The sequence below is a fragment of the Myxocyprinus asiaticus genome, chromosome 38 (genome assembly GCF_019703515.2).
Source record: "Myxocyprinus asiaticus isolate MX2 ecotype Aquarium Trade chromosome 38, UBuf_Myxa_2, whole genome shotgun sequence".
Classification (NCBI taxonomy): Eukaryota; Metazoa; Chordata; class Actinopteri; order Cypriniformes; family Catostomidae; genus Myxocyprinus; species Myxocyprinus asiaticus.
Genome location: NC_059381.1, coordinates 18,479,881 through 18,505,230, shown reverse-complemented (window position 1 = coordinate 18,505,230; position 25,350 = coordinate 18,479,881). Strand labels below are relative to the sequence as shown.

Here is a 25,350-nt window from a genome sequence, read left to right as displayed (position 1 = left end):
GTTTACGCATTGGCCCCCATTCACTTCCATTGTAAGTGCCTCACTGGAAACCAGATTTTTGATTTATTTTTTTAAAGAAAAGAAGAGCCAAGTCAAAATAAATTTTTGTGGTAATCAATATTATGCCACAAATGCTGTCGAATAAGCTTAACTTGTATTGAACCCAGAATATTTTCCTTTAAGTGCTCCACATAACTCTGTCGCCTTACAGCACTTTTACGACAGCTCTGACAGCTTACCACAGCGGCTTTGACAGCTTGCAAGGTTGCCATTTATTTAAGTAATCCCCCTTCAAAATAATGATTTACATGCAAGCGTAAAACTCTTATATTTTCAATGTATAACTCCTTTATCATATCCAGAATATCAAGTATTACAAGGCTAAAGTGAGGGATATCAGTGTCAAGCATGTGGTTCTATATCTGTTTATATATGCTTAGCGTTATTTATTAAAATGTATCTGATAAATCCATCTAAACCATACAATACCATCAAAAGCCGCAATGATGTGTAAATAATGAGAAAATTGGTGAAGGTTATGTTGCAAACGTGGAGCTATAAGGTTGCAAATGCATTTCTGGCAACCCTGGTGCGTCATCCAGAGAACGACGCGAAGGAGAGTGTCGTAAAGTGGGATGTTTTGAAGCGGGGAGGTCATTGGAAAGTGAGCTTGTTCGGTTCGCTTTGGGGGGGACAAACTGCTGCTTCACAGGTGTCAGATATTCTGATACCAGAGTAGCTTTACTTGTATCTAGTGTAGTGTTTCGGAGGTAATCACGGTTAAAAATGTTGCGTTTAGTGCTGCGAGTGAGACCTATTGCCAGGCTCACCCGGCCCGGTGTCCTCTCGGGCCCCGCTGCCAGTCCTCGATCTGGACCGGGTTCATGCCATCATCTCAAACGATACCACTGCAACGGCCCGTCCCGGTTCCGAAGCTTGTGTCACGGGCGATGCGTGTGCAACAGCATCCTCAGTAACAGATCATGGGGCTTGCAAAGCCAAACGGCCAGTTTCAGTCAAAGCATGCGAGTGTACAGTCTGCCGCCCCATCAGAAGGTAATCTAAGCCAACTGTCTTTCTAACACCTGGCTTGATCAGTTATAACATACTGCTTTACTAACAGATTCATATGTATAACATGTAGTCTGATTCTTTCGTCATCACATATACATGCTCTTTTAGAATACAAAAATAAAATCTACATTTAGTACAAAGAGGAATGATATAGAAAAAAGTAAATGCAAAATATGTTTGGATTTACTACCCTTTTAGTGAGCTTTAAGCTTTCTGAAGTGTTGATATGGGGCATCACTGTATTTCTTCTGTTGGTGTCACCTTCAAGATGGTCAAGAAGTGCTGTCGTAATGATATACAGTACAAATGTCCTGAATTCTGTGTGCTGCCAGAGGTTCATCCATCCATTGGACAGATACTTGTATGGATTGTATGGAAGGTGTCTTAGATTGCACCATTTTAGTTTTCCCATATCACTAGAAATAATCTAGACCACAGCTTCATTGTCTTGCCCCACAGTAAAAACCGCAGAAACAGTACAGCTCATGTATTTCACTCTGTGAGAGGAATTCCGTGAAGATCTACAAAATACATTTGTCCTAAAGTTTCTGTTAATTTAACATAAGTAATTCCATTTCAGGTGGAGCTACCTGCTTTGTCCCCTACAATGCAGGTGGGCACCATTGCACGCTGGGAAAAGAAGGAAGGTGACAAAATCAATGAGGGAGATCTGATTGCTGAGGTGAGGAACATTCTGCTTAGGGATGTGCCATCAACTAGTCGTCTAACAACTGACATTATTCTGTTAATGGGGTTGACTACTTACATTAATATTTTTAGTGGTGGTGGTTTAAATGGGAGACGCAGTTCTCAAATTAACTGAGTGACGCAACTTCTTAGAGAGCGTTTTTGACAGCAAAGCACTGCATCAACAATACATTTCAAGACAGTCACTGTTAGACATTAAATCCTCTGTTGTGAGTAATATTCCCATATTTGTAGTGTTGTGGAGAGATTCAAGTCTTTTGCTGATTCTGTCTGACATTTAAATAAATAGTTTCATGTCATTCTGCATTTAGGGTGCACAAAAGCTGCAGTTACCAGCAGCTTTCTTATTTTTTAAAGGGATAGTTCACCCAAAATTGAAAATGTTCTCATCATTTACTCACCCTCATGCCATCCAAGATGTATTACTTTTTTTCTTCAGAACACAAATTACGATTTTTAGAATAATATCTTAGCTCTGTTGGTCCTTACAATGCAAGTGAATGGTGACCAGACCTTTGAAGCTCCAAAAATCATATAAAGGCCACATAAACGTAATCCATACTACTCCAGTTGGTAAATCCTTTAGAAGCGATATGATAGGTGTGGGTGAGAAACAAATCAATATTTAAGTCCTATTTTGCTATAAATTCTCCTCCCTGACCAGCAGGTGGCGATATGCACGGAGAACGTGAATCACCAAAAACATAAGCATGTGAAAGTGAAGATTTATAGTAAAAAGACTACTTTAATTTTACTAAAAAAAGGACTTTCACATTCACGTTTTACTTTCACGTTCACATTCTTTTACATTTTGAAAGTGAAAGTGAAGATTTATAGTAAAAAAAAAAAAAAAAACTTGCATTTGGATAATTACAATTTAAATTTTAAAGTTTTAAATATTGATCTTTTTCTCACCCACAATTATCATATCACTATAGATGAAGATATAGATTTAACCACTGGAGTCTTATGGATTACTTTTATGCTGCCTTTATGTGCTTTTTGGAGCTACAAATGTCTGGTCACCATTCACTTGCACTGTATGGACCTACAGAGCTGAGAAATTCTTCTAAAAATCTTTGTTTGTGTTCATCAGAAGAAAGAAAGTCATACACATCTGGGATGGCATATGGTAAATGATAAAATAATTTTCAATTTGGGTGAACTATCCCTTCAATTTTCTTATTTTGTTTTGTGTAAGATGTTATAGGATATACTTGTTTATTTGTTGAATATTTGTTAGTCACCATGTTGAAGTGCTGCACTCAGCATCCGTATATCCCTATACATTATTATCCTTAGCACCGACTCATCGACAAGTCGTTAAAACAACCGCACCTCCCTAATTCTGCTGGTGTACTTAATGTTTTAAACCCATAAGAATCCACAGTATTTGTTACTGCTGGTATTCTTTTAATTAATCGTTAATTATGTAATCTATATATAACAGGGCTCCAGACTGCGACTAAAATGGTCGCATTTAATCATTTATTGCGACTATAATTTAAAATGTGGTCGCCGTTGGCGACAGTCGTGTTGTGTGCGTTCTTAAGCGGTTTCGTCAGATATGATCTTGTTAGTTATTGAATACATCTTTAGACCGCGCACCAGTGTGTCTCTCGCCTCTTTTCACCCGTTCTGTTTCTGACGAGCTCGCTGCACCGCACACAACAACAAACCCAGCGCAAGAGAGTCGTGACCAGATGATTCTTTTGAACCGGATCTTTTTCATGAATCACCCGAAAAGAACTGAGGGTTTGAACTCAGGAGCTCAGGTTAGCAGTTTGAATCAGATTCACTTTCTCAGCGAATCAGCCATCAGTGTGTTTACAACTGGGAGTGCAGACATTTCAAAATAAGAGTCCCATGTGTATTTCAGGCTTCTTTATAATTAAACGTTGTGTATTGTGTACCACTTTTTTTTTCTCCTGGTAATTATTGATTGGGATCGGAGTAGCACAATAAACTTTCAAATTCATTCAATTTGCACTCTTGTAGTCTCTGTGTTTGGCCATCTGCGCACACCCACACACCCACACACACACACATACATATATATATATATATATATATATATATACATATATGAGATCAAGCTTTTGACACTTAAGACAATTGAGATTGTTCACAACTATTACACAAGGTGAAAACATTCACTGATGCTCAAAAAGACAAACTACTATATGCATACTATATGTAATTACCTGTAATGTAGATTGTGAAGAGCAGTATTAAATAAAAAAATCTTTTATCTCTTATATTTGTATACATTTTGAAAGGGGTGTGAACATTTTTGAGACAAAAGGGAATGCAAACTTATCTTCTCAACAATATACTGTATACTGTTTATTAAACCTCAGATTAATGGGTTATCAGCTGTCTTTTCTTCTGCTTTATATCTTGTTTCTGAACAGCAATCTAAATCGAGCAGTTCTGAGATTTGGCAACTAAAAACAGCCATTTGGCTCCTTAATTTTTCAGTTTAGGAGCCAATGGCTCCTTAGTCATTTTTTTAGTCTGGAGCCCTGTATAAGATTGCATAACCAACTATTCTGTCTTCCTTCGGTCAGGTTGAAACAGACAAGGCTACAGTTGGATTTGAAATCCTGGAGGAGTGCTACCTAGCCAAGATCTTGGTTGCCGAGGGTACAAGTGATGTGCCCATTGGAGCTGTCATCTGTATTACTGTTGACAAGTAAAGAGCATTTTTATCTGCAGTGCCAAGATCCAGAGCATCATAAGATCCATTTATGCATACACAAAATACACTTTGTGCTTAATAACAGCCTAACTTTAACAGAGTGTTTGTGAAATAAATGACAATCCCAGTCAGTTTAGAGAATGCTGTGGGAGCACAGAGAAACATTTGATTTACCAACAATTGGCCACCCCATTTGGAGTAGTTTTTCCTTTTAAAGGTTGCATTATACAAAGGACTCAGATTGTTAGAGCTGTGCTATATGTCATTAATACAGTGCTGACTGTTTATCTTGTTGTTTGTTATATTAAATAAAAGTCGTCCTGTCATAAATCTGCTCTGTTGTTCAAAGGCTTTAAAAATTCTGTAGATGATGATACTGATGTGCACTTAAATTTCCTACCTAATGTACATCATCTGTTCATCCTTTGACCTTTAGCCCTGACCTCATCCCTGCATTTAAGGACTACACATTGGATAAAATCGCTAGCTCAGCACCTGCAGCTGCAGCTGCCCCTCCCACTCCAGCTGCACCTGCTGCACCCCCTGCACCCCCACAAGTACCTGGCAGCTCCTACCCTCCTCATATGAAGGTATGAGATGTTGGCCAGTGTTAAGTGTTGCTACATTTTGAATTATTAATTTGCAAGGAAGCATTTTGACCTCATAAGCACTGTATTTAATTACTTATATTTCAGCAATGAATACCTGCCTCTCCTGCTTCATTAGGTTCTTCTCCCGGCTCTCTCCCCCACCATGACGATGGGCACCGTGCAGCGCTGGGAGAAGAAGGTGGGTGAGAAGCTGAGTGAGGGAGACCTGCTGGCTGAAATCGAGACGGATAAGGCAACAATTGGTAATTTGTCAATTATTTTGCTTTTAAATGTAAAGCAAATGTAAACCTAAATATTAATAACACAGTTGCCTGTCTGCATAACATTCCATCCCAGATGTGAAGGACTTTCTGTCTTCTGCTGAACACAAACGAAGATTTTTAGAAGAATATTTCAGCTCTGTAGGTCCTTACAATGCAAGTGAATGGTGACCAGAACTTTGAAGCTCCAAAAGCACATAAAGGCAGCATAAAAGTAATCCATATGACTTCAGTGGTTAAATCAATGTCTTCAGAAGCAATATAGGTGTGGGTGAGGAAAAAGAAATCAATATATAAGTCCTCTTTTTACTATAAATCTCCACTTTCACATGCTGCTTGTGTTTTTGGTGATTCATGTTCTTTGTGCATATCGCCACCTGCTGGGCAGGGAGGAGAATTTATAGCAAAAAAGGACTTAAATATTGATCTGTTTCTCACCCACACTTATCATATCGCTTCTGAGACTAATTTAACCACTGGAGTCATATGGATTACTTTTAATGTGCTTTTTGGATCTTCAAAGTTCTGGTACCCATTCACTTGAATTGTAAGGACCTACCGAGCTGTAATATTCTTCTAAAAATATTTGTGTTCTGCAAAAGAAGGAAAGTTATACACATCTGGGATGGCATGAGGGTGAGTGATAAAAGAATATTTCATTTTTGGATGAATTATCCCTTTAACACTGCAGTGATGTTCATTAATTTCCTCCTTTGGTTTGGTAATCAGGTTTTGAGGTACAGGAGGAGGGCTACCTGGCCAAGATCATGATTACCGAAGGCACCAGAGATGTTCCTCTTGGCACTCCTCTCTGCATTATTGTGGAAAAGGAATCTGACATTAGCGCGTTTGCTGACTATGTAGAGATGGGGGTGGCCACAAGCCCACCACCTGCCCCCACATCGGTAAAGAGCTCTGTCACTTCTGCAAGACTATTTTTGTCATAACAATTATGTTATCATTATTGGGTTTGGAGTCATTTACTCTACAGTGCTGTTGCAAATGTGGAATTGACATGAGTGACATGGTATGATGTAATGTGATATACTTCACGTGATCACCTAAAGGCCACTGTGATACAGGTCAAGGTTTGCTTTTACTGCCATCGTAATTTCAACACTTTCAGTTTTGTGCTACTTGATGTCTAAAAGTGGAAGGTCACTGCAATGTTGTGCAAATACTGTTTGAATCATGCCATGCAAGCTTTGCAGGCATTGGTTGTCGAGAATAATTTTCGGAAAAAATCTACTGTCAGTTATTGTGGAATGCAGGGGCGTGATCTGGCAAGCTAGTTGAAAGGTTGTAATTAAATGTGACTGCGAAACACTAGGATCAAGTCTAATTTTAAGCCAGAGGGTTTTTACTTATTTTTTATTTTGGGGCTTTTATTTTTAATAATGTTGTTTAATGTTCTTAATGAAAGTTACTTACTGAGAAAATCTAGCTTTTAGTATTGATGGTCCCTGGGTTGGCTGAGAGTCTGGGTGGATGTCTCTGGGTCTGCAAAGGTTGAAAACCCCTGAGTTAGAGATTTAAGCTAACCAAACAGAAATAATTTTGGTATGTGGACTGTAAATGATTTCTAATTCTATGATACTGACTCCTCAGGTGTCTACCCCTTCACCAGCAGCAGCACCAGCAGCTCCCACCCAAGCACCTACTCCAGCTGCTTCCAGGAAGGGCAGACTGTTTTCCAGCCCTCTAGCCAAGAAACTTGCTGCTGAGAAGGGCATTGACATTTCCCAAGTCACAGGTATGATCGCTTTGACTTGGCTGGTGACGGTCTCAGTTATTTTCTTTTATTTGCATGAGAGATGTCACCCACAGAAAAGGGGATCTAGTGTTACTTAATTATTAGGGCTGAGAAATGTAATTTAAAAAAATTATGCAGTTAATGCAATATGAGTTTTTTCCCCACTATCTGTGGCTAAATTTGGCTTAAGGCCTGTCGTGATAATTAAATAACCGCCCGATCGCGGTTATTTGCTCTAACTGCGGTTATTTAAGATAACCGTGATTATTGTGCTCTTCAAATTCCAATCACATTTTACTTGCCCAAATAAGGGAATTTAATCAACAGCGCGTTTGTGTGTCATTCAGTTGAACACCGAGTGTCACTGAGCCGCATCGCTGATGTCAACCAGAGCAGATCCTGTCCAGAAGAGCGTCTGAAGTGCTTCTCAATTGCTCTGATGCGCGCGCAGTCAGCAGAGGCTCATGCCAAACTCCCGCGAATATATAAACGGACAAATAAAAACACTGACTTTTGAGTTTCATTTTAAACAAACGTGTAATGGCAAATGTTCCTGATCATTACGTGTTCATACATGCAGTTTAAATGACACATAGGACAAGACACACCCTTACTCTATTTCTGTGGAGTGTTGAAATGATGAAAGGAAATCTCAATGTTTTTGCTTTATGAGGAGTAAGGGCTCCTGGGTTTAATCATAGAGCATTAAAATAACACGTGAAGGTGAAGAAATTATGACAGAAATATTTTTATTGCATAATATAATATAAAATAATATTATATAATGTAAACATAATAAAACAATATATATATATATATATATATAATATTATATTATATTATATATGTTTTGTTTATTTATTTATTAATCCCCTTTTCTCCCAATTTGGAATGCCCAATTCCCACTACTTAGTAGGTCCTTGTGGTGGCGCAGTTACTCACCTCAATCCGGGTGGCGGAGGACAAGTCTCAGTTGCCTCCGCTTCTGAGACCATCAGTTCGTGCATCTTATCACGTGGCTCGTTGTGCATGACGCAGCAGAGACTCCGCATGTGGAGGCTCATGCTACTCTCTGCGATACATGCACAACTTACCACGTGCCCCGTTGAGAGCGAGAACCACTAATCGCGACCACGAGGAGGTTACCCCATGTGACTCTACCCTCCCTAGCAACCGGGCCAATTTGGTTGCTTAGGAGACCTGGCTGGAGTCACTCAGCACACCCTGGATTCGAACTCGCGACTCCAGGGGTGGTAGTCAGCGTCAATACTCGCTGAGCTACCTAGGCCCCCCCATTATATGTTTTTAAATTAAAATATTTTTAATGAGTTCCAAAAACAACAGTGTAAATGTGAAATTGACCAAAACTAAAGTTGACCAAAAAGAGAGACATATTTCGAAATATTTTGATATTTAAAACAATAGTTTTCTTGTAATTCATGTAGTTTTAAAGCCTTAAAAGGAAGTCATATATCCCTATTTGATTATTTGAGGTTAAATATGTAAAAAAGACTTAAGGTGTATGAAGCACAAATACACCTTAAGAAATATGACAGTTTATATGACAATTAATCGTGAAAGCCCTAAAACAGACAATTAATCATCATAATCGCAATTATTTGTTTGACAATTAATCGTCAGCCAAATTTCATAATCGTGACAGCCCTATTTGGCATATATACATTTCCAGGAAGTACATGCTCAACTCGACTGCGCATCCTAGCACTGAAACTGTGTGGAGCAGTTCACGCTTACATATTAATTGTGTTCGATGCTGTTTTCACATATCGATAATCGGAAGATGTTCCCGATGATTTTCGATATATATCAGGATTTTGTTCAGATATAAATAAGGCTACTCATTGCATAATATTCTTTGTCTTTTCAAACATATTTCTCAACACAACTTTGGTAAAGTGTGAGGGGCAGGGTAAATTAAAGGGGTTAGCACACCAGACGTGTCTTGCAGATGAGATGGTGCATTTTAAAGTACTAAACGATTGTTTTATTACAGTACGTGCACTGCCACTGACAGACGACGAGCTACAATTCTGGAGACTGCTCATACTGCAGTGCTACTGAACGCAACTCACTTAGTTTTCAGTTAAATTCGACCCAAATGATCAAAAGGACAAAGATTATTTACTCTAGCCATCACTGGATGATATATTGCATATATGTATCTTTCATGGAGACTACACAATGTATTTTCAGTTACAAGTATGTCTTTTTGTGGTTTGACAGATTGAATGAAACTTATTCAATGCTACACACACAAATTTCATATTAAACGTCATCATTTCTAATCGTTCAGTTTGCGCAGTTACACCAGTTTCATACACTCCTGCAAACTCATCAATGTCACTTTGTTCATTTTTGAAGAGGTACAAAAACTTTAGTAACTTTTGTGTGTATAGTGATTCACCACATCCTAGTTTGAACTGCAACTGTGCCTTTGCTACCGGTGATCGCCGGCTTCAGTAAATTTTATATCTCTCCCTTGTGGTTTCCCAAAGCTATTACGCCATTGGAAAGCAAACAAATTGGGATTCTAATTTAAATGTCGGCTATTGTTAATATATCGATGCCTCTAAAATATATCTAAAAAATAACATGGCCAAAAAAATCATTATATCGCTATTTTTTGAGATCCCTACTCGAGACCCATTATCCGGGCATAATAAACACAGGAGCTGATTTACTGTACGGAAAATGGAAACTTCACCCACAAGGGGTGAGCCAGGTGCGGGAGAGACACGGGCAAGCTGCCATACTGTATCTCTTCTCACCGGCCGAAAACTTTCACTCACTGTCATCTGAACCAGGGTCAAAAGCGAAACCGCACGAGAGAGACCCAGCGTGTGTGCGATAGAGACTGAACGGCAGCTATAGAAAATGTTAAACTTAAATTTGCAAATTAAAATTGAGCATTCAATTTGTTTTATATCTGTATGTATAGTGTCTTATAATCAGTTTGCAATGTACACTTAAGTTTCTCTTGCCGATAAAGCTAGATATGAATTGGATCTTCTCATTTGATCCTATTATTATTATTAAGTCCACTCGAAAACTGCAGAAGATTTTGCAAAACTTTTCATCACAGCATGTCCATTGATTTTATGGCATGTAAATATATACTTGTATCAAAGATTTACACCTGTAAAAATGTGTCTAATTAACTTAATCCACACAATTTTTTTTTTAACATGTTTATATTTAAATCATTCAAATAAATAATGACTAACCAATTTCTTGCAAGTTCTTTGAGAAAAAGTAAAATAAAGTATATTTATGATCATGTTAATTAGGGCTGTATATTTAACGTGTTAGTTCAGTATGATTAATTATACTAAATTATTAATAATTATATTAAAAAATAATGCATTTTAAAAATTAATGTAATGAATCCTGTCCCCGGACTCTAATAATGAATATTCCTTCCATAAGCAAATCAAGCTTGAAGTACCACCTCTTTTCTCCAGGGGGCAGTAAGAGAAACTCGCTTTATAGGCAATGCGTAGCTCAAACAGACAGAGAACAGACCACACTTACCGAGAGTAGACAACACAAGATGAGAACATGTTCTTTCTTGCGTACAAACACAGCATGATGGAGCGTAAATCCAAAGGCAGGGACCTCAAGAATATGAATAGGTAACTACGGTTAACTTGACAGCCACCTAAAAACGGTATGTTTATGACGCAACGCAACCGAGACACTCCAAAAGCATCCGTCTGATGCAGATGTACATTGACGCGTCCTTAGACAAGCCCTCATAATAAATCTTGGACTGACTGACGAATTAAATTGCAAAATGGATTGCTGTGAACTGTAGGCTAATGATAGGCTTTTGATCAATAATATGCAAATAAACAATACATTGGATTCTAAAGTCACTTTTTGTGTTATCTTTTTTTAATGCTTCACTTGTGTGCCAAAATAATGTAATGCATTTAAATTTTCTGTATTATTATTTTTATAATATATATTTACATATATTATAATTATTTAAATATAACTTTATAATTATTTAATCATTATATATTGAATTATTGTTATTTGAGGGGCTTTCTCAGCAAATACTTATGCGATTATTTGATAAATTAATTGGCATACCATTATCGATTGACAGCCCTAATTTTAATGTTTGTTTTAATTTAACATGTCCCATGATTAATCCTGATTAATCACAGAGAACTGTGTGATTAATTAGTTTAAAAAAATGTAATCCATTCACAGCCCTTTTAATTATATGTTGAGGACTGGTATTGTTTATGTGTGACTTATATGTGAGACTGACTGAATTGGGAATATGCTTCTGCTGTGTTCATAGGATCTGGACCAGATGGCAGAGTCACAAGGAAAGACATTGACAGTTTCGTTCCACCCAAACCCACTCCTGTAAGTCATCTTGTCACACACTGTGTTTTGACCTTTCTAAAATGTTCTGCCAAAAGCCCTTCATTCACAAAGTTCTAGATGTCCCCACCACTTTTGTGTTTATTTATCAAATATTTTGGCTAAGTAATTTGGTTATGATTTCAACTATCAAGTAGAGTGCAGTGCTCTTAGCTCAGTTTAACACATTTTACCATGTTTAAATGCATTCTGCAGAATTTCCCCAAAATCAGCACAGAAAATACAAAAAGCCTGCAGATTTCGTCTGGCCCTGCCTATGGGTCTACAATACATTGAAGCTGTTTGGAGCAAAAAACACATAAATGGTGTACTGTAATTGTTACCATGGTAAAAATATACCGTCTGTTCTTATACCACCAGGTACCAGCTGCTGCTCCTGCCCCTGCTGCCCCCATACCCAGTGCTCCAGCCAGCCCAGCTGTTGCTGCCATACCCACAGGAACCTTCACCGACATCCCCATCAGCAATATCCGCAGGGTGAGTCCACTACTCTGTAACTGACCATAGAAACCACTTCACATTCTCCATGAATACAAGGAGGCTTTTTCAAATGTATATGGCCTTGCTTATCTTACTCATAATGCAATTTCCTTGCCTGTGTAGGTGATCGCCCAGAGGTTGATGCAGTCAAAACAGACTATTCCCCACTATTACTTGTCTGTGGATGTCAGCATGGACCAAGTTCTTGAACTCAGGAAAGAACTTAATGCTGTGAGTGAACTTCATTCTTATGTGTGACGGCTCCTTAATTTTAAATTAATGGTGAGCTCTGAATTACAGTATTCCTGTTTGAAACTGTACTTTTCCCATCATCTCCTTATGATCAGGAAGTGAAAGCAGATAACATCAAACTGTCGGTCAATGATTTCCTTATCAAGGCCTCAGCTCTAGCCTGTTTAAAGGTGCCAGAGGCCAACTCCTCCTGGATGGACACCATCATCAGACAGTGAGTGCAGTTCCTCCAACTATGCAGTTTTGCTTGTAGCCACATGAGGGCAGAATTACTTTAAATATCTGGAAATAGAGTCACCACCTAAAGAACTTGAAATTACAGTATTAATCAGGTGCTTTTTCTTTCCACACAGAAATCATGTGGTGGATGTTAGTGTTGCAGTCAGTACACCTGTGGGTCTGATCACGCCAATTGTATTTAATGCCCACATTAAGGGCCTAGCATCTATCAGCAAAGATGTGGCCGCGTTAGCTGCTAAAGCACGAGAGGGCAAACTTCAACCACATGAATTCCAGGTGAGCATTATAGGTGCTCTAAAGGAATATTTTATATATTGATGTACATGCCATTAGTATATCAGAAATAGTTGAAATTTATTAGAGTTGTCTTGTGCTTATCCATAATTATAGAATGGGTAGTTTTGCTCCTGGTCGTACAGCATTACAGCAATGCTGAAATAAGAATATAGTAGCAGCTATGACGCAGAACACCTGTTAGCAAAACTAATGTGTTCTCTGCTGCACTTTGTGCCTAACAGCACCCTTTTGCCATGACCCTGTTCACAATATAGCATGGCCTCTCATACATTATGTAAGGGACAATGTACATGTACAGTCACCAAAATAAACCCAGATAGGGTGATCAGGACTTGTATCATGTATCACCATGAAGGGGTTTATTTTGTGATAACAACCGGTTAACTGTACATCATCCCACTTATTACATGGCTACTAACCAAATAAATAAATAAATGGACATAAAATATTGATTTGTGTTGAAATTAAGTTATTATGCGAGAAGAAAGAAATCGCTGAATGGCTGAATTCCACCTCCGGTGTGCGTCAGAGTTCTGTTTGTGTTTATTTTGCGAAAATTACCATCTGACTGCTCGTTATCCAGCTTTTTACAAGACTACTTGCCAAATAATTAAGTAAATGGACATGAAATATTAATTTGCATTGAAATTGTTTTTATGTGAGGAGAAAGAAATCGCTGAACAGCTGAATTCCACCTCCAGTTTGCATCAGAGTTGTGGTGGTGTTTATTTTGCGAAAACGACTGACTGCTCATTATCCAGCTTATTACAAGACTACTTGCCAAATAAATGGACATGAAACATTGATATGAGTTTACATTTATTTTATTAGCTTTCTTGTAGAGATCGCAGTGATACGAGTAGGAAAAATGTCTCGCAATACCCTAATATGTCTTAATCCCTGGATGTGCGGTTGTTACTCAGAAATGTTAGACCGCTAGATGGCGCCATTGACCAATCGGAATTGAGTATTCCAGAGACCCCATGTAATAATACAGAATTATATAACATTAGTCTAGGACATCCATTATTGTATGCCACTTATGTATTGTTAGCTTGCTTCACTTTTTCAATGTGTATTGCGTTTTCTAGGGTGGCACCTTCACTATTTCCAATCTGGGCATGTATGGCATCAAGAATTTCTCAGCTATCATTAACCCTCCTCAAGCTTGCATTTTGGCTGTGGGAGGTTCAGAAAAGAAACTGCTTCCTGCAGACAACGAAAGAGGGTGAGTAAGAGCAATGAGTCGTCGTGAACATCAATTTGCCATCACTCCACACTATTACAGATTGAGCACATTTATTACAGATTGTAATAGTTAATCTAATACTTGAGACGTGAGTGTGTTCTCTGTGTCATATTTTGACGTGTCTGTCATAGGTTTGATGTGGCTAGCATGATGTCGGTGACTCTCAGCTGTGATCATCGGGTCGTAGACGGTGCTGTCGGTGCACAGTGGCTGGCTGAGTTCCGCAAATTCCTGGAGAAACCAGTCACTATGCTTCTGTGAGCAGGGTGCTTACACGGCCACAGGCCCAACAACAGTGGACTTTAAGATTTGGAGAGGTCTCTCATAGGTTATATCCTCTCATTGGGAATTGTAACGGGTTCTTCTCTCTTTTATTTTCTCTGTAACTGACATACACCCTTCCATATGTTGTATTTTCACAACATTGTTTCCTAAAGCCTAATATTACCTCTCAACCCAAAGTTGCAAGTCATTGGTTAGGTCACTTTGTGGAGTTTTAGATGATATTGCTGGACGAGTGTTTCCATTTTCCTTCAGGACATTGTTACAAGCACCACAAATCTGTGTATGCCATTAGATCAAGGGACTCATGGTCTGTACCTGCAAGCGTTGACTTGTTGCTATGTATACATATATTTAATGACACATGCTTTGGCATGAAATTAGGATGGTCTGTATATAAACGAAAAACATTGTGGTATCTTGATGAAATCTGGAGCTGTGTGTGCCAAAATGAAATGATTACAGTTGGAATTTATTTTTGTCACATTCTTCAGTGCATATGTTTATTTTCTGTATTTTTCGATTGCACTTTTGAAAGTCACATGTGTCATTCCCTGGGTTATATACTATACAGTATATACAGGATGGTTTCTCCTCTGAGCCTTTGTGATGATGGTCCTACAATGGGTCTTAAAATAGGAGCAGATTATGATACAGTATAGGCAATTTTATTTATTACATCTCTCACTCCAGAGAAAGCACGATAGTGCCTTTGCACTGTTTATATCAAATAGTTATTTTGTTTTTAAACAGTGGCAATATTTTCAAGACATTATGTTATGAATAACACAAATCATGGGGTGACCTGTTATTATTGATAAACTTATGGAGAAACAAAAGTAAATATCCCAAAAAAAATCAAAACTCTAGACTGAATATACATATTTATATCTTAAGAGAGAAGAACCTAGAAGTCAGTTGGTTGTAACACACAGTCAGTGTCTGTGTGCGGTTGAGTGTGAAACTTTAATGCAAGTCCGTTTTTAGTTTTTTTTTCCATAAGAAAAAAAAAAACAACCAACATTGACATTATTTAATTTGTTCAGAATGAGGAAATAAACAAAAATGGAAACTCAAACTAACATATGTTGCCCATTTTATGTTTTAACATCTTACCTCAAATAGGGTGCATTGAATGAGTTGTCTATAATATTGTCTTGACATGTCACGATTATTATGTACTCATTTACATTTCAGTAAATGTTAGAGACGGTTGCTTGATGTGAAGGAGATTATATAATATTCCATAATAGAAGTCTCATTCACTTCCTTTCTTGGTCTCAGTGCACTGCACACTATTATGTCCACAATCCAAAATAGTTATGTTGAATTTCTTAATTAAATGGGATACCCAATGTTGACAAATCCCTTAGTTAATGCATTTATATATTTCAGGCTCTATATATTTTTGGTTGGGTTAACTGAAACAACAACCTTGGATTTAAAGATGCAGTCTGCTGTGCGAAAATGTCATTAGGAATGATAATGTAATATGATTTGATTACAAATGAGGAGCATCTTGAGAGTTATTGAGCTCAGCTCACAATGAATCTTCATTGCACCTTTGACCAAGAATGTGACTCATGTCTGAATCACTTTAGTCATGCTATCACTTGTTTAAACCAAACACAGTCAGCAACAGGGATGGGCAGAATTTCAGATAAATGTATTTGAAATACATACAGTTGTGCTCAAAAGTTTGCATACCCTTGGAGAATTGGTAATATATATATACCATTTTTAAAGAAAACAAGTGAACAGGCAAAACAAATGTATTTCTTATGGGATTCATATTCAACTGTAGGTTATAACAGAATGGCACAATCATAAAACAAAAAATGGCAACAATGAAAAAAATAAAATGACCCCTTTTCAAAAGTCTGCATACCCTTAGATCTTAATACTGTGTATTGCCCCCTTTAGCATCAATGACAGCGTGCAGTCTTTTGTAATAGTTGTCTATGAGGCCCCAAATTCTTGCAGGTGGTATAGCTGCCCATTCGTCTTGGCAAAATGCCTCCAGGTCATGTAAAGTCTTTGGTCGTCTTGCATGAACCGCACGTTTGAGATCTCCCCAGAGTGGCTCGATGATATTAAGGTCAGGAGAATGTGATGGCCACTCCAGAACCTTCACCTTTTTCTGCTGTAACCACTGGAGGGTCAACTTGTGCTTTGGGTCGTTGTCGTGCAGGAAAGTCCAAGAACATCCCATGCGCAGCTTTCGTGCAGAAGAATGCAAATTGTCTGCCAGTATTTTCTGATAACATGCTGCATTCATCTTGCCATCAATTTTCACAAGATTCCCCGTGCCTTTAGAGCTCACACACCCCCAAAACATCAATGAGCCACCACCATGCTTCACAGTGGGGATGGTATTCTTTTCACTATAGGCCTTGCTGACCCCTCTCCAAACATAGCGCTTATGGTTGTGACCATAAAGCTCTATTTTGGTCTCGTCACTCCAAATTACAGTGTGCCAGAAGCTGTGAGGCGTGTCAAGGTGTTGTCAGGCATATTGTAACCAGGCTTTTTTGTGGCATTGGCTTCTTTCTGGCAACTCAACCATGCAGCTCATTTTTTGTTCAAGTATCGTCGTATTGTGCTCCTTGAAACAACCACACCATCTTTTTCCAGAGCAGCCTGTATTTCTCCTGAGGTTACCTGTGGGTTTTTCTTTGTATCCCGAACAATTCTTCTGGCAGTTGTTGCTGAAATCTTTCTTGGTCTACCTGAACTTGGCTTGGTATCAAGAGATCCCTGAATTTTCCACTTCTTAATAAGTGATTGAACAGTACTGCCTGGCATTTTCAAGGCTTTTGATATCTTTTTATATTCTTTTCCATCTTTATAAGTTCCATTACCTTGTTACGCAGGTCTTTTGACAGTTCTTTTCTGCTCCCCATGGCTCAGTATCTAGCCTGCTCAGTGCATCCACGTGAGAGCTAACAAACTCATTGACTATTTATTCACAGACACTAATTGCAATTTAAAAAGCCACAGGTGTGGGAATTTAACCTTTAATTGCCATTTAAACCTGTGTGTGTCACCTTGTGTGTCTGTAACAAGGCCAAACATTCAAGGGAATGTAAACTTTTGATCAGGGCCATTTGGGTGATTTCTGTTATCATTATGATTTAAAAAGGAGCCAAACAACTATGTGATGATAAATGGCTTCATATGATCACTATCTTTAAATAAAAGACAGTTGTTGTTTTTTTTTTTGTTTTTGTTTTTTTTTTTGCATGATCAGTCATGTTTTCAAAATCAATGCCGAAATTTCACAATTTCTGCCAGGGTATGCAAACTTTTGAGCACAACTGTATTTAAAGTACAAAGTACTATAAAGTCTTTGAAGAAAATCAAATGTAATTTGTATCTAAATACATTTAAGTTTGGTATTTGTGTATTTTCAAAATATATACAATACTTTGTGCCAGTCAACCTCTTTAGTAGGCTGCTGATTTCATGTATTAACTAGTTCAGGCATGCCCACCAACCCCAACTTTCATAACGGCTCCATCTTGGGTGAGCGAATTTTCTGCATTCCTGCAAGGAAATATGGAGTAAACGCAGAAAATTCAAAAGAATCGATAATCACATTCTGTTTATTTTACTGTAACATAAGATGAGGATGTGATGGTTGATTATACTTGTTGCCAAAAAAAAAAACATAATTGCTGGCAACTGTTGTTTAATTTCCATTAAAACTAGTCAGCAGCCAGCTAGCGAGCTAGTCTAAGTCTAATGCGTGTTCACTAGATATTGTTAGCAAGATTGCTAGCTAGCAAGCTAAAATGCTAGTCAAGTGTGTAAAGCATTGCTAGATAGCAATAAATGTACCCACTGCTTAACACGTGATTTATTTCATAGGGTTCGCCACAAGTAAGAGCGTAGGCTACAGTGTAACCTAGACAGAAATAAGTTTAGAATTGGCTGCTATTTGCCCTTTTGGGAGTAATTATGTACCCAGGGTCCTATGCTCATTTCTTCAGTTTGGTGTATTTCACTATTGTTCACTCTGATGTTCAAATGCAATCATAATAATGAGATCCTGCCTATCAGGTTATTATTTTCATTCTACCCCAATGTAAAATTTGACTATTGTTTATGCTGATGTTCAAATAAAAATCACAATAATTAGATCCTGCCTATCAGAGTATACTGTAGATCAGTGTTTCCCAACTAGTGTGCCGTGAAAGACTGTCAGGTGTGCTGTGGAAAGTTATCAAATTCCACAAAATAAATAAATGCATGGGGAAAAAATAATAATTTCAGGGATCCAAGCCCCTCACCTTTCGACAAAACCATAATCGGACACTTTTGTGATTGTGAAGAGCAATGATTAATGTGCAAAAGTGTCTGATATTTATACGCGTTAAGGGTCTTTCACATGACTCGCATCAGCGCTGCAGAATACAAATGAAATGACGCCACTTTACATCAAAGTGTTTTTCACACACGTTTTTGCTTCACAAATAATGTCTTTGAGAGTACTAAGCAACAAGAAATATTTAAAAACTGTCCAAACTGGGGGTCTGGGTAGCTCAGCGAGTAAAGATGTGACTACCCTGGAGTCGTGAGTTCGAATCCAGGTCTTCTAAGCAACCAAATTGGCCTGGTTGCTAGGGAGGGTAGAGTCACATGGGGTAAGCTCCTCGTGGTCGTTATAACGTGGTTCTCGCTCTCGGTGGGGCGCGTGGTGAGTTGTGTGTGGATGCCGTGGAGAATAGCGTGAAGCCTCCACACGTGCTACGTCTTGGCTGTAACACGCTCAACAAGCCACATGATAAGATGTACGGATTGACGGTCTCAGATGCAGAGGCAACTAGATTTGTCCTCCTCCACCCGGATTGAGGCGAGTCACTACACCACCACGAGGACTTAGAGCGCATTGGGAATTGGGCATTATTGGGCATTCCAAATTGGGGAGAAAAGGGGAATAAAAAAACTGTCCAAATTTGTGAAGAGATATTGAATGTCTCATCATTTCTTTTAATTAAATATTACATTATCATTTCCGAATATCAGAGATCCCAGTTATTGAACTAATTTAAATTCACCAAGAAAACGCTTAGACCTAAACATAAACGAGTCATTTTATTACTTTCTGCTATCAAAGCAACTGCACGTTTATTTTCTCTCTTCCAAATACATGTTTTCAAAGTTTATTGTGCACATCTCCCACTTTCTTGAGTGGCAAACTCATAACATCACCCCTCAGTGATGCTTTCAGCAACGCTTGTCATGTGGAGGGCAATTCGCAGCTTGACGCTGACGATGAATGGAGCATTGACACCTCGACTCAACTCATGTGAAATGCGCTTTACAATGACGAAAGAAAATTATTGAAACAAAATTATTATTATTTGGCTATTATTGTGGTCTTTTCTGATAAAAGTCATGCTCAGCAGTTTAAATACTGTAGGAAAATGATACCGTAGGTCTGCTTTGTGTTTATAATTCTTAAACATTCTGCTGAAGTCAGTAGATTTGTAGTCATGCAAGTTTTAATGGAGACGCAAATGACATTATTGATACTCATTAATATTATTAGACTATTATTGTCTTTTTGGATGAAAAATAATGCTCAAACTGAAGGGAGACTATAGTTCTGCTTTGTTCTTTTAATGCTTAAACACTATAAATTCTCTTGGTAGATTTCGGTCGTAAACGACCCAACATGATTCACTGACTCACTCATAGCACATAAGATGCTCATTTGTCACCACCTAGTGACATCTCCAGAGGGGTCACTGAAATAATCAGTTAATAAAATTGAAAAAATTTGTGAAACAGAAGCAAGCCACACCAAAATACTCTTTATTTTTTGCAGCTAATTCTGCACAATTGTGCCGTTAATTTGCTATACTTGAATCACTAATATCGCTGGAATTGGTGCTTTTGCTTATTCTTTAAAAAAATAATATCCCTGGAAAGAAATGTGTGGACCAGTGATTGTCTCACTTTTTCACCCCTCATAAGTTTGCATCCCTGTAATTTGCTGTGGCATTGCAACTAATTTGCAAGAACAAATCTACAAATTAGAAAAGAAGCAAATTAGTTGTTTTTTCATTACCCAATTAGTGCTCTTGCCACTTGGGACCTCACACTGCGTACCTATGTGACTTGAGTTTTTTGCATAGTTGAATTTCAAACATTACAAGTAAACACGCTACAAAGACGGACAGAAAACATGGATGAGTTTTTGAAAAGGAAAACTATTGACGATGGTTATGTGGGATAGTGGTGTGCCGTGATATTTATTATTCGTAAACAGTGTGCCGTGGCAGAAAAAAGGTTGGAAAACACTGCTGTAGATTGTCATTCTTCCCCAGTGGAATGTAGCCTTTGACTCGAATGTGTGTTATCATGGGAATCTACAGTAATTGGGACCAAATTATACACAAATATAATTACAGATATTATGAACTTATATCAGAAAATCAGAATGGGTGTTTGTTGGCATGTTCAGGGAACATAGTATGGAGTTGAACATAGGGCCCTGGGAAAATGAGTCCCTGACAACATAAAACCTTTTGAAAAGTTTACTTAACCCTCGTATTGTGCTAGAAAGGGGCACATACTTTCAAATGTAACTATTTTTTTATTTTTTATTTAAATTATTTTCCATAACAAATGTCAATTATTTGAATTATATTACATATTTGTGAAATATTTGACTGTAATTCCACCTAATTCTGTTGCATTGAACGAAAATGTAATGTTTGTTTCTGAATTAAAGGTTGGTGTAAAAATGTGATGGATTTTGGAACACGAACACAACGTACTGTATGTACTTACTTTTTAGCACCATAAAAGCATGTGCAACAAAATGATCTTTGCATCCAGAATAGGTACAGATAGATTTCAGCCTAATAGTGATACTTCACTGAATGGCCAATTTTGTATTTTGTACAAAAATGTATTTTGTGTATTTTCAAAATACAAAATACTGTATTTTATTTCGATAAAAAATTTTCAACACAGTATTTGGTATTTTATTTTGATACATTTAAACTGAGGTATTTATTTTATTTTATTTTAAATACATTTTCATGCATTAGTGCCCATCACTGGTCAGCAAACAATGACTTGAAATCCCAAACATGCACTATCCATCCATCTGGTTTATAAGTAAATTGTTGCTAAACATCTGTTATGAAACTTAAAATTCAAAATGTATAAGGAGCTAATATTTGTTAAATAAAATAAGTAGACTCTAGTGTCTTTGCTCTCAGGAGTAGTTAGAAATGTTTTCATGTGATCATGTTTTTTTTTTTTTTTTTTCAGCTCAACATTTGCTAAAAATGTATCCTACATCAAAGCAAGTTACATTTATTTAGGCTGTCCCTGCTGGGGGGGAAAAACATCTAAAAATCAGAGCAGTCAAGAGACCAACTTGACTAGTTTGGCCAGGCTGGGTGATGAGTATAAAGGGATAGTTCACCCAAAAAGGAACATTCTCTCATGAAATGCTCACCCTCAAGTCATCCCAGATGTGTATGTCTTTCTCTCTTTTCAGCTCTGTAGGTCCTCAAAATGCAAGTGAATGGATACCAACATTTTGAAGATCCAAAAAGCACATAAAGGCAGCATAAAAATCATCTGTAAGACTTATCTTCAGAAGCGATATGATAGGTGTGGATGAGAAACAGATCAATATTTAAGTCCTTTTTTGCTATAAATTCTCCTTCCTGCCCAGTAGGTGCCCACATAGCAAGAACCTTTGGGCCAAATGTGGAAGTTTGCTGTCACATCTGGCCCAGATCTCTCATGGCTAAACACATGTGTGCCAAACTATTACCAGATATGTTTTGCCAAATCTTTTGAATTAGAGGGAATTTTCTCTTGGGTCACAACTGGCATTGAGGTTAGAGGTCTGCATTCCCACGGAACTCCCGCAGGACCCACAGAACCCGATTGATAAAGGATTAATTCACATTTTTTTAATAACGTAAAATAAATGTGCACACCGTGCACACACTTTGCATTAAATTATCCAATATTAAGAGCAGGCATGTAGTCAACTGGGCTTTAAAAGAATGGCAGAGCAAAGCGCACACTGTGTCATCAAAGGATGTGAAACTCAGACTAGAAAATGGCCAATTAAGTGTTAAGAAACCAACTTCAAGCAAGTCAAATTGGAGTCATCTGATAACAGCACTAACAGAAAAATAAAACTTTGTTTGTGTACACTTGTTGTCTATTTGTATGGCTATATGAATATTTCTATGTGGAAAACAAATGTGGGGTTGCGGGAATGGGAGCGGTCGGGAAGAAAATCACTGCGGGCAGAGAGCAGGTGAACAATGGAGTAAAATTAAGCGGGAGCATTCAGGTGCGGCATAGAAACTTGCAGGAGTAGGATGGAAAAAACAGTCCCTCTCAGACCTTTAATTGAGGTATCCGGCCCAGATGACAACACGTAGCTGATATCCATGTATGGCTTGGCTATGGCAAGCCATGGAAAATGTTAGCTTGTGGCTGACATTTGGTTTATACTTGAAAAAAACACATGTAGGCAGGTGTGGCAGTCCACATCCCAGCCTGTTCAACGATGCCATTGGTTGCTCTTGTTGTTATAGCATCTTCTTTCAATTCCTATTGGTGGATTAGCGAAACTGTCTCTGCAGCAGCAATTTAAATACTGGATGGTAGCCCTTTTTCCCGCTCTTTTCTCTCCTTCTCACAATTGCCTTAACCTGACAAGCCCTTAAAGTAATAGTTCACCCAAAAATGAAAATTTGCTGATAATTGACTCACCCTCAGGCCATCCAAGATGTATCTGAGTTTCTTTCTTCATCAAAACAGAATGTAAGACTTTTAGGATTTCATTTCAGGCCTCCTCCTTTAAACAATGCAAGTGAATGTACTCATTTTCTGACGGTCCAAAATGCATATTTAGGGTGCATTAATGAGCGCACATCACAGAGATGTACGGAAGCGAACATTTGTAGTTTAAAAAGTATATAAGCATTGTTTTGTTTCTCAAAATAATCAATCGTTTGGGTTCAGAAGAACTTTATTTGTCAACTGGAGTCGTGTGGATTATTTTGATGCATCCTAAATATGCATTTTGGACCGTCAAAAAAATGGAGTACATTCACTTGCATTGTTTAAAGGAGGAGGCCTGAAATGAAATCCTAGAAGTCTTAAATTCTGTTTTGATGAAGAAAGAAACTCAGATTCATCTTGGATGGCCTGAGGGTGAGTCAATTATCAGCAAATTAAAATTTTTGGGTGAACTATTCCTTTAAGTAGTTTCACGTTTTGGCATTTTAAAGTCCTATTACTGATATATTTATGATTATTTGTGAATATACAGTAATTTCATTCTTAAAGCAGTCTTTGTTTTGAAGAAAATTGTCTAATATTTTTTTTTAGCTTACCTCTGATCAAAAGTGTTAGATGTAGATGATGTGTGTAGTGATATTCTGGTGACATAAAATCTCTGAAATAACGTTTGATGTGTTACTAATTCTATTTTTTTTATTATTATTATTATTATTATTATTATTTCCTGACCAGCTGTAAGTAAAAAAAGGTATTGCACATGGGTGAGATTTATCTAATATGACTACCAAGATAAAAATGATTGTAAGAATGCTCACATCATGCATTAGACAATTCTAACCACTTCCAAAGTTAATACCAACATCAACACACTTCTGAAGACATGCGCTGCATCCAAATATCCATACTTCTCTACAATATAGTATGTCAAAAACAGTATGCCAATGGAGTAGTATGTCAGAATCAACAGTATTCATGAAGCAGTAAGCGAGAAATACCCAGATGACCTACTATTTCTGGCAAGATTTTTAAGTGCCTCTTCTCAACTGTAAGTGCTATATATAACAAGATAATTGTTCCTTGTGCTTGAATGGTGCTTGCTTAACAAAATCTACGTTATATATTCGGGTCACGAGTCACGATGCCAACGTCCCCGGATGAAGTATATCCGAATTCTATTCATACTACTCAAATGCATACCTAAAAGAACGTACTTCCTTCTTCAAATACAGTACATACTGTGACAGTATCCAGTTTCAGACACAGCAATGGATTTAATCACCGGAGTCTTATGGATTACTTTTATGCTGCCTTTATGTTCTTTTGGAGCTTCAAAAGTTTGGTACCCATTCACTTGCACTGTAAGGACCTACAGAGCTTAGATATTTTTTTCTAAAAATCTTCTTTTGTGTTCAGTAGAAGAAAGTCATACACATCTTGTATTGCATGAGGGTGAGTAAATGATGAGAGAATTTTCAATTTTGGTGAAACCAGCAAAGCTTTTTTTCTTTATGTTTTTGTTTTTTTTAATTACTATTTATGTTTTTTTGTTTGTTTTCAACAGGGCTCACACTCCATCCTATTTACTTAACTACAGTCACTACATTTACATCAATATGTCTTCACTGTATGCATTAATTATGTCTTGAAATATAACACAACAGTTAAAAAGTATGTTTTGGATACATTGTGTCTCTCCAGACATGTGTTGTCTTGCCTTGGCTGTCTCGTTTGGAAGGATGCGTCCTCCGGAGGTCGCATTTCTCGGCCACATACGTCATCAAGACTGTCTCGTTTCATAAAAGCGAGTAGGACACTTCGAATGCGACATTCTTTCAGGGGAATTCGGAGGATGCATGAGGTGTATCCTTCGTGGGCACTCACAACTCACAATTCTTTGCTTCAACGGAAATATCTAGAAAAAATGACGCCAATTTGCCCGTAAATATGATGTTCAAACGCAAGGAATGTTAATTCCCAAATTGAAGTACCTCAGTAGATGGGTGCAGAGTATATAATATGTATAATTATATTAATTTATAATTAAAATAAAGTATTAGACCAAAATTTCACCTGTAAAATCTATCTTCTTTTCTCTTTACATCATTATAACTCTCCTAAAATGTACCTCATGCATTCGCTTCCAAAGGGAATTTGTTCCCTTCTCACTCAAAGCGCTCGCGGTTGTTAAAGAGTGGCGTGCTGTCATAGCAACCATGTTACGTTCCGTT

At 37.7% G+C, this 25,350-nt stretch overlaps 1 protein-coding gene across 1 annotated transcript; it reads left to right on the top strand.

Moving 5' to 3' along the window:
- The first annotated feature begins 621 nt into the window (after window positions 1–621).
- Window positions 622–15,404, top strand: LOC127428995 (dihydrolipoyllysine-residue acetyltransferase component of pyruvate dehydrogenase complex, mitochondrial-like). The gene is made up of 14 exons (XM_051677708.1): window positions 622–1,056; window positions 1,655–1,756; window positions 4,353–4,477; window positions 4,920–5,073; window positions 5,210–5,336; window positions 6,084–6,259; window positions 6,963–7,107; window positions 11,441–11,508; window positions 11,887–12,003; window positions 12,130–12,237; window positions 12,354–12,472; window positions 12,612–12,774; window positions 13,887–14,023; window positions 14,176–15,404. The coding sequence occupies exons 1-14, from the start codon at window positions 787–789 to the stop codon at window positions 14,303–14,305; spliced, it is 1,941 nt and encodes a 646-aa protein (XP_051533668.1). The 5' UTR covers window positions 622–786; the 3' UTR covers window positions 14,306–15,404.
- The last annotated feature ends 9,946 nt before the right edge of the window (window positions 15,405–25,350 follow it).

What these genes read in the sequence shown, in the direction of transcription:
- LOC127428995 (XM_051677708.1), top strand. Translation starts at nt 787, where the DNA reads ATGTTGCGTTTAGTGCTGCGAGTGAGACCTATTGCCAGGCTCACCCGG. An exon ending in TCAGGAAAGAACTTAATGCT is followed by an intron (nt 12,238 to 12,353) that starts GTGAGTGAACTT and finishes CCTTATGATCAG; the next exon opens with GAAGTGAAAGCAGATAACAT. An exon ending in TTCAACCACATGAATTCCAG is followed by an intron (nt 12,775 to 13,886) that starts GTGAGCATTATA and finishes TGCGTTTTCTAG; the next exon opens with GGTGGCACCTTCACTATTTC.